Below are 17,947 nucleotides of genomic sequence, written 5' to 3'. Positions count from 1 at the left end.
AAGGGTTATGTGGTCTTTTAACCTTAACACCCATTTTCATGGGCACTGCGTGTCTTTTGACTCGTCATTCATGTTTAAGGGTCACATGGTCTTTTGACTTCCGCACCTTTTTTTGTGGGTACCGCAAGTCTTTTGACTTGTCATTGGTGTTTAAGGGTGGTCATATGGTCTTTTGACCTCCATGTCTTTTGTCAAGGACACTGCAAGTCTTTGGACTCTTCCTTGATGTTTGATCGTGTGGTCTCTTGACTTTCGTGCTCTTTTTCCTCAACACCATGAGTTTTTGGACTCATTATTGGTCTTTAAAGGTCATGTGGTCTGTTGACCTCCACAAGTCTTTGGATCATCATTGGTGTTTAAGGGTTGTATAGTCTCGTGACTTCCGAAACCTCTTTCTTAGGCACCGCGAGTCTTTGGACTCGTTATGGGTGTTTAAGGGTCACATGGTCTTATGACCTCTGTGCCTCTTTTTGTGGGCGCCGCAAGTTTTTAGACTCATCATTGATATAATCACTAGGCTGTTATTATCTAATTATTATGTGATTTTAGGCAGAATTTATATGTATCATCACAATACTTATCATCACAATGTTTGGCCTGTTTTAATTGGTTTAGAGTTTCTATTAGGAAGTTGTTTTTAATCTTGAGGTTTTTCCAGTTGTTTTGAAGTTGTTTGATTGTAATTTGCTATTGATTTTGCTAATCCTTTGTTAAAATGTGCTGTTTTAATTGCCAATATAACTATGAGTACATTAATTGATATTGTTGAATGATAAACACTTTATCCTTCAATACAAAAGTGTTGTTATAATGTGCTGTTTTAATTGTCAATATGACTATGAGTACATTAATTGATATTGTTGAAAGATGAACATTTTGTCCTTTAATAAAAATGTGCGGTTTTAATATGTTGTTTTAGTAACATTTTGTCCTTCAATATTTTATTGAAAGATTTATACTTTAATTAATGAGGATCTATTTTTCACCACACTATTGGAAAGTAGTGATGGTGGTATTAACAACCCTGCTATAGATACTACAAATGTTGATGTCCAAGTGACACAACACCAACGAAAAAAAATGGCATCTAAACAAAAATCCTAGTTAGGTGTGTCATTAACTATAAATGAAGATACTCTTCTTATTTCAGCTTGGCTTAACGTTAGTATAGATTCCATACGAAGAATTGACCAAACTTTCACACAATTGTGAAGTAGAATTTATGATTACTACTGGTTGCTATCAAATGAAAGTCATTTTTTGTACCCCTCTTGATTGAATTGTATTTTGTTGGTGATTGGTTGTTGCTGGGTGGTTTCGATTGGGTTAATTTTGTTATTGCTAGTTTTTGTTGCTGCTTACTGGTGGTGGAGTCACTGGAGGACTTGTAGCTACTGTTTATTAGCAGAGTTGCTGCTTGGTATTGGTGATGGAATTTTTGGTGGAGCTACTACTTATTTTGTCTATGTGGTGGAGCTGCTACTTGGTGTTGGTGCTAGAAAGAAGGGTGGAGCTCCAACTTGTTTTGGCTACTTGGTATTGGTTGCTACTGATTATATTCTAGACTGCTTGTATTCCATTTTGGTGGAGCGACTACTTGTTTTGATTGCTTGGTATTGATTTTGCTACTGGAAATTTTTATTATAATGAACTTGGAGAAATTTATATGAAGTGTATAAATTTGTATCAAAATCAACTTTTTAAAACTTGTATTAAGTTGATTTTGTTACCTGAAATTTATATAAATTGATGGTACAAGTTTTTTTGAGCACATGCTAATACAAACCACTTTTAAGCACGCGGGATTTATTTTTGGTGTATATATGAATTTAGTCATTTTGATATATAAAATTAATAAATTTAGATGCATAAACGAATACAAATACTCTTACGAGTAGCAAGATAATGTTTTCTGACTTTTCCCTTGAATCTTGTTTACTTTCATAAAATTTTTTATTTATCTTATTTCATTTAATTATTAACATTTTTCAAAATTTTTACACAAAATAAAATAAATAATTTTTTTTTTTAAATTTCAAAATAATAATAATATCTTATTCAATATTTAATTTTTATCATAATTCATCTCATCCCGTCAATATAAATAAACAATAAACAAAGCCTTAATGCAATCAACCTATTATTCAATTTTCTTTTTTGTTAAAAACACAACTTAGATAAGGAGTCATTTCAGTCCATCATCGTTTAAGAGATGTACATACGTCTAGACTCTACACCATACTAACGATACATGTATGTTGTCATGTACTACATATCAACGCGAAAAAGTGGGGGTAAAGTGTGCCAGGTAAGCAAATAAGCTGGAGGGAAAACGACAGCAAAGAATTGATGGTGTTAAAAAGGATTAAGGTACCAACACTGGGTGGCTGCCACCTGGCCACCAATATATATCGGCCGTAGAGGGTGGCTCCTCTTTACCCATTGGTCCGTCTGTCGACCCTATCCTGCTTTGATCATTTACTCTACACATTGAACGGGATCTTCAACGCTTCCAATGTATTTATGCATATATATATATATATATATATTTCGGAGAAATGTATGTGTATATTTAAAAATAGAAAACAAGAGACTAAAGAACAATATAAACCCAAATTCTACATTCCATGTTACAAAAGATTACACTTCTTTTTTTGTAATGGATTACAAACACCATGAATTTTTTGTAGCATGCTCAAAAACTAAAAAAATTTACACTACCATCCCTACTTCAGCCAAAAGTACAAGAAGCATAATGGAAAGTAGTAAGCCCCGAGGAAAGAGAGAGAGAGAGAGAGAGAGAGAGAGAGTAAATGGAAGTGATGGTGGTCAGGTCCGCAATTCTGGAGAATGACACAAACGCTAATTAGGTCGATGGGTTGGCCTAGATAGGATCGAGGGCTCGGCGCTCGACGACCAACACCCTATTGTGTGGGGGAGGGTTGCAGCTGCCTGTTCAGTGTTCTCTGCAGCAAATTATAATGAGATATGATGTATATATGAATTTATTTAATTAATTCGCTTCGTCTTCACCATCTTCGTCATCATCATGAACATCGACACCAACGCCGCCGTTCGGGTCGCTGTTGCTGCTACTGGCTGCTGCAGGCATCAGCAGCACGTCGAGTTGGTGTTGGTCAGCGTCACAGTCATGAATACTGCTATTACTGCCGTCTTCTACCGTATCTTGGCCGTCCAACTCATCGTGCTCAGCTTTTGGAGCAGCCGAGAGGAGACCACCAATGGGGATGGGCTGCTTATTGTGGCCAACTATAGGGAGAGGCTCCGTCAGTTGCCTCCCGTCTCGAGGTGGCGAAAACACCACTGGCAGGTAGTGGTCCATCTCGCACGGGAACTTCGAGTTCTTGAAATGCTCCTTCAACGCTTCCAATCCCTTAATTTTTTTAATCGAACACAAAGTTTAGAACAAAATAATATTATATATTTTTTCTACACACGGTGACAAAATCTTCAACTTGAAGAGAAACTGGAGAGCTAAATACCAAGAGAAGTTCAAAATACGTACCTGAACTCTAGCATAGGTGACTTCACAGATTTTTCTGGAGTTGAAGACCTCCCAATGTTGAAGATGAAAGGCTTTGTAGAGCCTCCATGTTGCCTGAGGCGACGTCATGTTCACGAACCCATAACCCACATTGCACTTGTTGCTGTTTTTTTCAAGAAAAAAATAAAATAAGCTAACCTACATGTACATAAAAGGTCAAAAGGCAGGAGAATGAAGTAAACAGAACGATTCATTAATCAAAGGCATATACAGGAGCCTGTAGAAAATTTACTTGAAATCAATGGGGAGATAAACAAAATCGTAGGAGGACAAAGGCTGGTCGGGGCCGTCGGCCAACTGCTCGTTGCAGTGGATACAGTGGTTGTCCAGCATGTTCAAAAGCAGCTTCTGACTGCAATAAGTAAAAAATATACAATTTTATATAGATATACTCGCAAACAATTATATACAAAGTCGAACAAAAAATAAGTAAATGATTGATTCTACATGAATATATATAAAAATTTCTGTAGACCGACCTTACAATTCGATCTTTTTAAGGTCTAAACTAACGACTGAGAAAAGATTTGAACCGACCTGTACTTATTTGGTATGTTCTTGATCATGACAGTGGTTCTGGAATCTCTGTAATTGGATTCCAATATGGCATCTTCGTTTATTAGAAAACGCGTATCGAACATTTTTGTTTGTCTGCCTTTCCATGGCCTACTACTCCGAGTCTGCTTTGCAGTCACTGTACTGGAGTTATTGCTTTGACTCTTCTTCGCTGCATTCCTCTTCGGAGGACCATTGGCTTCTTTCTCTTCGATTAATCCATTCCCAACGGCACCACCCAGACTCATCGAAGCCAGTCTAGCCTCAATTACAGCCCCAGAATTTGCGCCCTTCGGGCTTCCCTTACCCAAAGTTCTCTTGGTAGAGAACTGCGTTTGGGAGAGATGTGAACGGGACACGTTGGGAACGAACCGCCCCGAGAATTTCCGAGACAACGGCGGGGGTGGAGGCGGTGGTGGAGGTGGCGGTAAAGGACGGTATTTTGGAGATTTCGAGTGATGAAAGCTGGAGTTGATGCTTGGAATGTTGGCCGAGAACGAAGCTGGGCCAGGCGAAACGAACGTCGTATCGAAGAATTTCCTGCAATGACCACCGGGGCGACTGAATTCTATAACTACTGGCTTGCCCAGAATTTCCTTTCCATTCATTTCTCTAAGAGCCTTGGCCGCGTCTCTGACGTCATAGAACTCCACGAACCTTTGGTGCTTCTTCAATGGCGTCTCTCTCAATTCTTTCACCGGACCTAAAAACAAACAGAGAAATCCATCAACAATATGATCACGAGCCCAAAAGGAGAACGAGATGATCCTGTCAAAGTTTCGGAAGCAATAACGAGGAAGACCTTCATAGAAAGCTTTCAGATCTCAAAGAGATGAAATTAAAAAGAAACCAGAAGACTAATATATAGTATCTTGTAAGCAACCGCGAAAAAGGATCCTATATACCAAAAGCCTCGAAGATTTCTTTTAAAGCACTTTTGGAGACTTCAGGGTCAAGATTGAAAATGACGATGGTCCCCTGGTTGTGGCCGTCGGGTACGGCGTTAGTTGCCGAAGGGATGATGAACTGTGCCCAGACGGCGCGGCCGGCGAGAAGACCACGCGCCGGTGGGGGCAGTAGGGCACCCGAATTGTCCACCTGGGACACGAAATTCGCGACCGGTAAAGCCGTGGTACTGTTGTAGTAGTGGTTCCTCAGCCTGGCCTGCTGTTGCATGTGCTGGTCCCGAATCTCCCTCAGGGCCTCCTCTGCATGCCTCAGATCGTAGAAATGGATGGTCACGATCCCCTCCCGTATTCGCTCCATCTGCACCCCCCTCACTTCCCCAAAGGCGTCCAGTTCCCGCCTCACTATCCCCTCGCTGACGTCACCCGGTACCGAACTCAAAACCAGCGTCCTCGTCGCCGCCACCGACCCAGCTTGAACCGGCCCCGGCACCCTCACCTCGGGCGCGCTAACGTACACGGGAGATGCGCAGCTGTACCCTAGACCTCCCGCATCGCAGAACGATACCACTTGCACCTGCACTTCGGCAGTCGGGGCATACGGCGAGGTGTATGGGTAGTAAACCTGGGGCACTGGTTGAGGTAGTGGCGGCCTGAAGAGGGCGAGTTGGGCGTGGTTGTTAGGGTTTCTGGGCCGGAACTCTTGAGCCCTAGGGTCTAGGTTCCCGGCTAACCGGGCAATACCGGTTTCTCCCATGGTGGGTTGGCAGAGTCTCACCGTTCAGAAAACCGACGGGAACAAAGAGAACACACAAAGGAGTTGGAATCGAACGTTGGTTTTTTCCGGTGGGGTATTAATTTGTTTACCGTTTACAGGGCGCTTCCCATCTATTCTCTTCTTTAAACAAGCAGGCATGAACTACTCTCTCTCTTCCCTTTCTCGACTGCCTGTCCGTCTGTCTGTCTGTCTGGCGTCTGTGTGTTTTTCGAGTCCAAGTAGAAAAGCAAAGCACAAAAATGTCTTTGGCTCTTACCTTATTTCTCTCCACTTTCTTTTCAAGCCTAAGTTGCTAAAAATGTGCTTTGCCCACCTTAACACCCAGCTTAAATTACGGTAATACCCTATTTCCTTGAAACTTGTATCTGTTTTTCTTCCTTTTCTCTTCAATCTACGGAATAAAACGGGGAGGAGTGTGGGCCGTACACGTGGGGAGGAGTGTGGATCTATTCGGGTTAAAACCGGAGGGAGGGTAATAATTGCACCTGAGGATTAGTAGGAGGGGGAGGGCTTGGTGCCTAGTGAATGGTACAAAACACAACACTTCCAGTGCTCTTGATTCTCGTTTACACACGTGAGAAGATACATAAAACTTTTAAAATTAAAAAATAAAATAAAATTATTTATTATATTTTATATAAAAAATAATAATAATTATAAGAAATGAAATTCTTGATAACCACGTCTCAGTAATGCATTTCATTCTTAATATCTTTTGTCCTCCTCCGCCTCCTAATTCCTTTTGGTCTTTCTTTCTTCTGTTTATACGTCTTTACCAGAACGTACCTCTGTATTTTCAGAGAGACCCGCCCATGAAACTTAGACCTTGTTGTTTTATTATTATTATTATTTTATTTTTTATTTTTAACAAATTTTACAATGGATTCAGATTGTCGACACGATCGTTGCAGGGTGCAATTTACCATTTTTGACTTTACGATTGTCTCACTCGTCCCAAAGTAATTCTGCCATTCCCTCTCCAACACAATATTCATGATAGAGGACTCGTATCCATGCATGCATCATGATATGGATCTGTATATTTCATTCAAGACATTTCTTTTTTTACAAAAATATAAAAAATAAAAAATAAAAAAATTCTTTTTTCATATATTGAAAACTTGGTAGTAAATGATAGCTAGGAATGTAAATTAAGGCTGGAAGGAAGTACAAGCATACAGCTGCAACTTATATATAAATAAATCAATATGTTGGGTCTGGCTGGCTGGCTGGCTGGCTAGGATACAGAAACCGAGACTGAAAACTCATTAACCAGGAAATATATTGATCCGTACGTACTGGAAATAATCGGTGGTGCAATCTTTAATTTCACGTTTGTTTTTGTGAAAGTAACAACTCGGTCCAACAAGGACAAGAAAACAAAATAGCTCAAAATAAAACAAAAAGATTTCATTGATTCTTCAATAATCAATATGCAGGAGAGAGTAGTACGTATACTACAGGAAATTATTTTTAATGATCAAAATTATACTATTATTTATATTGATTATAAATACATAAGTAGAAAAATCTCCTATCAAATGATAAGGTAATTGTGACAATTATAGAACTAATAACGATTATAATCATCACTGATAATCTTAATGTAGTAAAGTATCGCCAACTAGCTATGTTTTGTCTTTAAATATTATGAGATCCTTCTTATAATGAAATTGTTGTCACTAAATGTGATATATTTCATCTACTTTTGTCATCATTAATAACTTTTAACGACGCGATATTTTCAGATAAATGTACGACGATTTTTTTTCTTTACAAAAAATTATTTATGATGAAAATTCAATATTTAGTAGTAAACTTTTTTTCTCAATAAATGCTTTTATTTCTTGTAGTGATTTTTGTGTACTTTTTTAATGCAAAGTCAATCAAACCAATAAAGTGCATAAAGAATACGTAAAAGTGACTGCACATAAATTTTTTTTTTCATAAAATATATAATGTATAGCTTCTTAACCCTTTTTTTTTGGTTCTCTTATTTCATATATCGGAAAATATTTTGATTATTTTGTTTTAATTCGCTGGAAGTAAAATATCAAAATACTCGATATATTAATTTATACTCAAAAAATATTATCTAATATTCCTAGTAATTAAAGGAAACTAATGAATCGTTTACTTTAATACCATTGCTTCAAGTAATTTCATACATTATATCTTTGGACAAAGTTGTTCTATTTTTCTAAAACCTTTTGGTTTTGTTGGTTAGCCAAGATTAGTTACTCCTTATTCTGTTGGACTTTTATTAATTCATTTGATGTGATGGTGGAGTTTGTATGTGAAGGCACCCACTATTTTTTTTTTCCTTTGTTTTTTTTAGAATGTATAATTTGTTATCTGTTATTTATTATCTAGTATTTGTTTGGATTTAGAGATAAAATTAGATAGCTTTAAAAAAAATTAAAAATTAAATAAATTATTATTAAAATATTATTTTTTAATATTATTATTATTTTAAAAAATTAAATTATTTATTATATTTTATGTGAAAATTTAAAAAAATTGTAATTATACTATGAGATGAGATAAAATAATCTCTGAATTCAAACGAGCTCTAAATCTTATCACTATTTTTAATTGGAAACAAGAAAGAGGGAAGAGGAGGGAGGATAGAGAAGAAAAGAAAAGGAAATTAAGGAATTGAGGAAGAAAGAGAAAAAAAACCTTATAAAATATTAAAACCATATAATTATTTTTATTTGTTGAGCATCTGCAATCTCTCTTTAATAAAATTTGATGACCTGATGACATATAGTCGAGTTTTCTAAATGTCAAATTTGAGCTCGAACCCCTCACTCTCTTATAAGGGTGTAAAAAAAAAAAGGTAAACTGTATAAAAATGGGTAAATTGGACTGGACTGGACCGGACCAAACCGGTAGGATCGGTCCGGTACTAGTTTTATTTTTCTTAAAATTGGTAAAAATCGATCCGGTTCTGACTTTTCTTTTTTTTTAAAACCGGACCGAATCGATTTATATATATATTTTAATTTTTTCTATTGTATATAATATTTATATATAACTATATATAAAATAGTTTTATATTATATGATAAATTACTAATTAATATAATTTTAAATTTTAAAATCTTATATCATTTTATTTATTATATTAATAGTCATTAATACTATATCACTATATATTATAATATACTATAATATATCATTATAGTCTATAATACAATTATAATATATTATAATATATTATCACTATAGTATTATATACTATAATATACTATATATATAATATAGTGTATTAAAACAAGAAAAAGGGACCGAATTGGACTTGAAACAGTAAAATCGGAGTACCTGTTTAGAAGGGTAATTAGTGCGTAATCGGTTTTAAAAAATACAAAACCAGTGCATACCGATTTGGTCTTAAATTTTGTCTAAAGTCGGATCGAATCGAACCGGTTACATCACTACTCCCTTATCAAAAAAAAAAATGAAAAAATGAAATGAAAAGAAAAATTCCTAATTCCCTCCAAATCTAGAGAATTATATAGAAAGATATAATGATTCAGGTCTCCAAAAATGTTAAGAATTGTGTGAAGTAGTTTTTTTTCCTAGTGTTAACCATAAATTAATTTGTTGGTTGTTTGATTCTTTTCAAGTTGGAAAATTTTAATTAATTTGTAAATGGTTTGTTCTGTGGACTGTTTTGATTTGCTTTTGGATTTCTTCTAAAAATTTATAATTATTTTGAAATTTCATGTTTGATCGTTCTTTACATTGAGATTTCATGTGCAAATCTCTCGGTACTTAACCACTATTCACTAAAAAGAAGAAAGAGTTTATTCAGTCAAAGACCAACACACGTGCGCCGGAGTTTCACGCAAGGACCAACACGAGACTTCCAATGACTGACCTCCTTAATCAAAGTATATTTTGGTCGTGTCTTCGATTCTTTGCATGCTATTGTCTGTCCTTCTACGGCTCTCTCCATTGTCTATTTCATTATTTACAATATATATAAATATATATAATTATATATAATTGTCCTTGAGTTGGGTACCACGTTGAATGATCTCTCTCCTTGGAATCCAGCCTCTAGCTAGGTTTTAGTATTGACTGAAACAATTAAATTAGCAAGAACTTGGGTAAAACCAAGGCATTAATGCTTGAAATACCCCCACCAATTACGCTTTCTTTCATTATTATATATTGGCAAAAATGTTTTGTTTTTTCAATTATGTCGTAAAGTCACTCTCCATGTCAATATTCAAGCTTGAATCCATGTCGTTTGCTATACATACAGACATATATATATATATATATATTTATATATATTTGTTTGAATGATAAGGACTCGAGTATATACGATTATGACAATTAAACTTCTCATATCAATTGCAAAAAGGAAAACCAGCTTTAATTTGCTTATAAAATTGCACGTAATTGAAAATACGTTGACCCGTACTTGTATATATTTTTTTAAAAATATTTTAATCATAACATTTTTTTATAAAAGTAAATTAAAAAAATAATGTAATTTGAAATAATACATTAGATCACAAATTTAATTTTATTATAAAGTATATTTAATTGATCATATACAATTATGTTAATATGTAAATTTATTTTATAAAATCTCTTGATAAGTACAATAATTCTTATATTTTAAGTTATAATTAAATGTGAAAGCATGTGGGTTTATATTTCTCAATGCATGGATGACGTTTTGGTAAAAAATAAAAGATAAAAAGGAGTTGGTATTTTATTATAAGGAATGTAGGTAGATATATAGGTAGGTTATGTTGTTGTGTTCCCCATTTCCTTCACAGGAGGCAAGCATGGACCATAATGACCCAAAAAGTAAGTGAAAGGGATGGTTCCCTTTGCCCTCCACCAACCCTATTTTAAGGAGGGCTCTCAGGTTGCCAATTGCCATATTAGGTTACATTGCACAACGGAGACATTCCATATGTTGGTGAGTTAATTATTCCAGCTAACCCTTTTTCCTTTTAGATTTTCCAAGCAGGTAGCTTTGCATTTGAACAATCATAAGCATTCTGGCATATATATAATATGAGTAATGTTACATACAGTTATTTTTATGTATTTTTTGTGCACTCTACTGATATAATTAGTTGGATTAATTTTTTTTTAATACACAACTAATCATATTACTAGAGTGTACAAAAAAAATCTATAAAAATAACTGCACATAGAATTTTTCATATAATATACATGCATTTGTGGGTGCGCGTGTGTTATAAATCCAGTTACTACGAGTCAGGGAAATGAAAATGCAGTGATATTTCACCTGCAGTTGCATGTCATTTCAAATTACTGTACAAAGCTCAAAAGTTAGGAGCATCAGAAGCTAATAATTTCTCTGAAGCTGGGGGGGTCCCTTTGATAAGATGAGAAAGGTCATATGGATGAAGTACCGCTTGCGCGACTGAAAGTTCACCTCTTCTTTTTCTTTCATCTGGTTTTCTTGTTGGTTTGCTAAAGTCTTAAAAATCATTTGGAAAAAATATATAAACATAACTATTTCATAATTCTAATACAATTTTTTTAATACGATATTACTATTTTTTCCGTATTTACCAAATAAATGGCTAGGCCAACAAGAAGATACTATTAATATTAGCCTTGTTTGTTTCATATCATGTAATCTAATTATTATAATTTTTATATAAAATTTAATAAATAATTTTATGTTTTGAACATGGATGGTTGAAGAATACGGAGGGGTCCTTCTCTTTCTTCCCCAGGGAGCGAAAGTGTGAGGTTTGGTTTCCTTGTATCTCTGATACAAAGAATACGTCTCCCAGCTATGAGCTAAGAGTAAAGTCATCGTCTATCCTGTCTAATGTTTTCGGAAAGTTATAGTATAAATGCTGGTGTACGAGGGGATCAGTTATTCAGTAGTTTTTGAACGAAAGGCAAAGATACATCGTAAGGTCTTCGGGTGAGTTACGCCATAACACAGGTGTGAGCAAAGAGCCCCCCAGCTATTCGACAGAATACCCCATGGCAGAAGAAGATTTATCAAAATTATGGGAAGGCCTAAAACTAACAGATTACGAGGAAACTGTGGTGAAGCTAGAAGAACAAGATGTCCTGGCAGCGGCTCAAAGAGGTACCAACTGCTTGCTGGCTATGGTTATATGCGAAAGAAATTTTAACAAGGAAGCATTTCGGTCAACAATGCCTCAAGTGTGGAGAACTGAGAAGGGAGTAACGTTTACGGAAGTTGGTGACCACACCTTTATTATAGAATTTAAACAGGCCACAGATAAAACCAGAGTATTAAAAGGCAGGCCATGGACCTTTGATAGAAATCTAATAGCCTTCCAGGAAGTAGACAGCAGCCTCCCTCCACATGCAATCAGCTTCTCCCAAGAACCCTTTTGGGTGCAACTACACAATGTTCCCTTTGCTGGTATGACAGTAGAATACGGTAACCAAATAGCAGCTCCTATTGGGAAGGTTATCACAGTTGAAGTAGACAAAGAAGGACAAGGGTGGGGTCGATGCCTCAGAGTACGAGTGATGGTAGACATAACAAGACCACTAGTTAGAGGAAGATGGCTGCAAGTGGGGGATAAGAAGATCTGGATCGCTTTCCAATATGAGAGATTGCAAAATTTCTGCTTTAGATGTGGAACAATAAAACACCAAGGAAGGAGCTGCCAAAACATGAGATTCAGCAACCAACAACATGCTGAAAGTGCACAATACGGATCCTGGCTAAGAGCAACTCCACTCAGATTATCCAGCGTCTCCTCCAAGCAATACGGGGGGAAACCAGAAAATGAAACACCGAGCTCAAAACAACAACCACCAACCACGGTGGAGGAAGGCAGTGGGGTGAGAGGAAACAACACAGTATCCATGGGAAGCCAAACAGTACAGAGTAAGGGGGAAAGTATGGCACCAGATCGAGGGGATCCCAAAAAGCAAGTCCCAAAGCAAGCAGTACCTGCAACCCCCCAGAACTGTCAGGAAAGCAGCCCAAGTAGAAGCATGGCAGTCAGCCACACGACAGGTGAGTTGTTAAATAATTCCCTTATTGTCAACCCCCACCTTATGACAAAAGTATCCCTGATTACCTCAGCTCATCCATTTAGTCAAACTCCAAAAATACCCCCAATTGAAAACACGGCTGTAGCTGATATGGACCAGGATGACTTCTCTGTAATCTTTGCTACCAAAGTTGACCAACACACTCACTTTCCAAAAACCACACACTGCATTAAAAAAGAACCAACTGGACAGCACCATATTGGTGAGGCTGCCATTAGAACCAGGAAGCCAAGCTGGAAGAGGAAAGCCCGTGAACCAACCCTCCCTATTCTCAAAGAGCCAATCGGTAGTAAGGAAAAAACCAAGAAAAGAAATTCTAGTCAGACCTTGGGAGACATTTCAAACACTCTTGACTCAAAGAAACTTAAGCAACATGAGGCTGACCTCACGGAATGCCTTTCAAAACCAGAGGTGGAGGCTGCAAGACAGCCCCACCCACAGCCATGAATTGCCTCAGCTGGAACTGTCGGGGGCTTGGGAACCCCCGAACAGTTCGGGAACTTCATCACTTGGTGAAGACAAAGGTCCCTAACTTTGTTTTCCTCATGGAAACAAAGTGTAGAAGAAACAAGGTGGAAAAAATTAGAAACCAGATTGGATTTCATCAAAGTTATGTAGTAGACAGTAGGGGTTTAAGTGGTGGCCTAGCTTTCCTTTGGAAAGATGGACTAGAAGTTGAGTTGGAAACCTATACAAGATGGCACATATCCTTATCTGTCAAACTACTAGAAACAGAAAATAGGGTCACCCTCACGGGGTTCTATGGCAGTCCTGAACCTTCTAAGAGGAGGGGCAGTTGGGAACTACTTAGAGCTTTGAAACCACAGAATACTAATGCATGGCTGTGCCTTGGTGACTTCAACGAAATCATGGATCAGAGTGAAAAATTAGGAGCAGCAGTGAGACCTTATTGGCAGATGGAGAACTTCAGAGAAGCAGTCGAGGAGTGTGACCTCAGCGAGATTCACTTTCAAGGGGAGGGGTTTACGTGGAGCAACAAAAGGGAGGGAAATAGTTTCACAAAAGAAAAATTAGATAGAGCCTTCGGTAATCAAAGCTGGTTCAGAATGTACACAGACTCATATGTGATCCCACTAGCAGCCCAAAGTTCTGACCATTGCCCTATTCTGATGTTAGTTGGGAAAGATGAAGAGACTAGAGTACAAAGAAGACCATTCAAGTACGAAGCCAGCTGGGGGTGCAGAGAAGACTGTGCTGAAATCATTTCTAGAGTCTGGACCATGAATCTAAATCACCAACCAAGTGTTCAAGAGGTGACAGAGGGCCTAAACAGATGCAAGCAGAATCTGATGGTCTGGAGTAGAACCACTTGCAAGAATCAGAAGAGGCTTATAGAGTCTAAACTCCACCAGCTTAAGGCCATCCAAGAGTCCAACGTGGGAGAAGATAATGTGATCATTAACAACCTGAAAAAAGACATAGACAGCCTACTTGAAGAGGAAGACTTGAAATGGAAACAAAGGGCAAAGCAACAATGGCTTAAAGAGGGCGATAGGAACACAAGCTTTTTCCATAAATGCGCGAACCAAAGGAAAAAAGTCAACACAATTCAGAAAATTATGGATGAAAATGGAAGTCCAGCGAGCACACCAGAAGAAGTGAGCCAAGTATTCCAAGGTTATTTCCAGAACCTTTTTACCTCCTCAAAACCTGAGAACATTGAGGCATGCACTCGACACCTTAAATCTCCCATCACGGATTTAATGAATGTTTCCCTTACAAGGAGTATCGATAAAGCAGAAATTGAAAAGGCTGTTTTCAGCATGAAAGGCTTAGGTTCTCCAGGACCAGACGGATTCCCTGCCATCTTCTATCAAAACCATTGGGAGGTGGTCAACTCTCAAGTATGTGCTGCAGTACAGAATGCATTCCAGTCTAATTGCTGGCCAAGTGAGTTTAATGCCACTCATATAGCCCTGATCCCAAAGACCAAAAACCCAACAAAAGTCACAGAGTACAGACCGATCAGCCTCTGCAACGTGATCTACAAAATACTTGCCAAAGTCCTAGCAAATTGTTGAACTCAAGGTTTCAAGTTTCATGTGATTATAAATCTACACATGGATTTTGATGATAACAAATGAATTCAAAGAATAAAGAAGTCTCAAGCTCAAGTTGTCTACACAATGGAGTCAAGCACATCAAGGAAACAAGCATGAGCAAGAATGGAACAAGTTCACATTAAAATTATAGAGTAATGTTGTAAATCTCTTCAAAATTCGAAATTAGGATTAATGCTCAAAATTAATATTTTATCATAAAGCATTAAAATACATTTTCCACATGTGCATGAATATTTTTGAAAATTAAATTTGAAAATTTTGAAAGATGATTGATTGTCATCTTTTGCATGTGCATGCCTTGATTAAAGGGTTGAACTTTGAAAATATTAAAGATGATTGATTGTCATCTTTCACATGTGCATGTTTTATTTGAATATTTTCAAAAGTGATTGATGCTTTTTTAGACTTATACAAAAAGTAAAAGATTAGGTTTGAATTTTTTGAAAATGAAAGTGTGCTCATTTTGTCATATGCCAAAAGTAAAAGATTAGGTTTGATTTTTTTGAAAAAGTGAATGATGTTGTCTTTGACAATTGAGAAAGAAGAACCTTTTATTTGAATTCTTTGAAAAAGTGAATGATGTTGTCTTTGACAATTGAAAAAGAAGAACCTTTTATTTGAATTTTTTGAAAAAGTGAATGATGTTGTCTTTGACATGTGAATCTTTTTAAATTTGAATATGAAGTCTCATATGCCTATAAATAGATCATTTGAGAGCTTCACATTCACAACACCAAGAGCATACAACATTCATTCAAAGCTTTCATTCTCTCTTCTCTAAACATTGAGCCTTAATCCTTGTTCATTTTGAGAGATATAGCTTGCGCTGTATTGTTTTTATTTCACTCGTTGAGGAGTGTTTTCTGATAACCTACCCACTATCAGCTTTTGTATCAGAAAAAGGGTGTGTATAACCCTTGTGTGTGTAGAAAGTATTCTACACAGGGAATAGTTGAATCACCACGTGTAAGGTGATTGCAAGTGTAGAGGGTGTTCTACACGGATCCTTTGTAGCGGTGTTGTTCAAAGGTGTAATAGGTTTCTATCTCCACCTGAAGGAGGTTGAATAGTGAATTTGGGAATCCTCAAGGGGTAGCTTGAGGCGAGGACGTAGGCAGTGGGGCCGAACCTCGTTAACATACTGAGTTTGCTTCTCTCTTACCCTTACTCCTTATATTTATTGTTATTTCATATTTTGTTTATATTTTATATTATATATTTGATTTATAATTGTTAATTTTTTTAATACAACTCAATTCACCCCCCTCTTGTGTTAGTCATCTGGGCAACAATTGGTATCAGAGCTAAGAGCTCTATTATAAGATTAACTATCTTTTGAGTTAAGATCTTATGGCTAACATTGCAGCTTCATTTGGTGAAGGTCAATCTAGTAGTCGGCCTCCACTCTTTTGTGGAGATAATTACTCATTCTGGAAAGTTAGAATGAGAATATTTCTTCAAGCTCAAGGTAGAGAAATATGGAAATGTATTGTAAATGGACCTTATATTCCAACAAAAGTGGTTGGTGGAGTAAAGGTCAAAAAGGAAGAAGAAGAGTTTGATCGTGAAGACGATAGACTTTATACTTTAAATTTAACTGCTATGAATTTATTATATAATGCTCTTAATGGAAATGAGTTTAATAGAATAATGAATTGCGCTACGGCAAAGGAAATTTGGGATAACTTGGAAGTAACTTATGAAGGAACTTCGCAAGTCAAGGAATCAAAAATTTATATTCTTACTCATGAATATGAAATGTTTAAGATGAATGATGATGAATCTATTTCTAGTATGCACACTCGTTTTACTAACATCATAAACAGCTTGACAGCTCTTGGCAAAGTTTATTCCAAGGTAGAGATAATAAGAAAAATTCTCAACTCTTTACCAAAACGTTGGGAATCAAAAGTTACAGCGATTCTTGAAGCTAGAGACCTCAAGAAGCTCGAAGTCAATGAACTCATCGGGTCACTTATCACCCATGAGTACACATTGAAAAGAGGAGAAGAAGAAGGAAAGCCAAAGAAGAGTTTAGCACTTAAAGCTGTTCCTCATGAAAGTGAAAGTGATGAAGATGAGGAAAATGACGATAAAGATGAAGAAGTTGCGATGATAACAAGAAGAATTCAGAGGTTCTTGAAGAAAAATAGAACTCCTCCGAGGAAATCTTTCAAAAAGTTTTCCAAGAAAGATTCAGGTAAAAACGACACTTTAATTTGTTATAAATGCAATAAACCTGGTCATATCAAGCCAGATTGTCCTCTGCTAAAGAAAGATCGAAACAAGGGCAAGAAAGCAATGAAAGCTACATGGGATGATGATTCAAGTAGCTCAGATAGTGAAGCAAGCAATGAAGAATCAGCAAATCTTTGTCTTATGGCTAAAGATGCCATTGAGGTAACAAATCTTGATAATATTGAAAATTCTTCATATGAAGAATTGCAAAATGTTTTAGAAGAGATTTATGAGGAATTTGAAAAATTGGGTATCAAGTATACTGCTTTGAAAAAGAAAAATTCTTCTTTAACAAACGAAATTGAAATTTTAAGAAAAGAAAGTATCATTTTGAAAGATGAAAATCTTGAATTGAATAAGAAGAAAACCGATTTAGAAAATATTGTTGAAAACTTTACGAATGGAAAAAGAAATTTTGAAAAACTTCTTGGTAGTCAAAGATGTGTTTTTGACAAGGCAGGTTTGGGATATATGCCAAAACAAAAATACAAACCTTATAAAAATTTCTTTGATAATCATTCTACCTCAAAGACTAATATTCAAAATTCTTTTCATAAAAATAATTTTGTCAAAAAAGGATATTATTATAATCATTCAAGTTTTTCATATATGTCACATGCTATTTGTAATTTTTGTAATAGAAATGGTCATAATTATCATACTTGTCCTATTAGAAGAAATCATACAATGACTATTAGGGCCATATGGGTACCTAAAAATCTTGTTTCTTCTAATACTAATAAATAAAGGACCCAAAGAACTTGGGT

At 36.3% G+C, this 17,947-nt stretch overlaps 1 protein-coding gene across 1 annotated transcript; it reads right to left on the bottom strand.

The window, feature by feature from the left end:
• Positions 1–2,594: 2,594 nt before the first annotated feature.
• Positions 2,595–6,130, bottom strand: LOC122309217 (protein terminal ear1). The gene is made up of 5 exons (XM_043122611.1): positions 5,026–6,130; positions 4,103–4,823; positions 3,798–3,917; positions 3,527–3,668; positions 2,595–3,394 (listed from the first exon to the last, which is right to left on the bottom strand). The coding sequence occupies exons 1-5, from the start codon at positions 5,780–5,782 to the stop codon at positions 3,014–3,016; spliced, it is 2,121 nt and encodes a 706-aa protein (XP_042978545.1). The 5' UTR covers positions 5,783–6,130; the 3' UTR covers positions 2,595–3,013.
• Between the last annotated feature and the right edge of the window lie 11,817 nt (positions 6,131–17,947).

This window comes from Carya illinoinensis, chromosome 5 (assembly GCF_018687715.1).
Source record: "Carya illinoinensis cultivar Pawnee chromosome 5, C.illinoinensisPawnee_v1, whole genome shotgun sequence".
NCBI classification, from domain to species: domain Eukaryota; kingdom Viridiplantae; phylum Streptophyta; class Magnoliopsida; order Fagales; family Juglandaceae; genus Carya; species Carya illinoinensis.
Note: the sequence above shows the minus strand (reverse complement) of the source record. Positions and strands in the feature narration are given on the sequence as shown.

Bases quoted from the DNA above. Each gene is read 5' to 3' on its own strand.
- LOC122309217 (XM_043122611.1), bottom strand. From the start codon at position 5,782: ATGGGAGAAACCGGTATTGCCCGGTTAGCCGGGAACCTAGACCCTAGG. The intron at 4,824-5,025 runs GTATATAGGATC...GTTTGTTTTTAG, and splicing joins AGAAATCTTCGAGGCTTTTG to GTCCGGTGAAAGAATTGAGA. The intron at 3,395-3,526 runs GTACGTATTTTG...AAAAAAATTAAG, and splicing joins TCACCTATGCTAGAGTTCAG to GGATTGGAAGCGTTGAAGGA.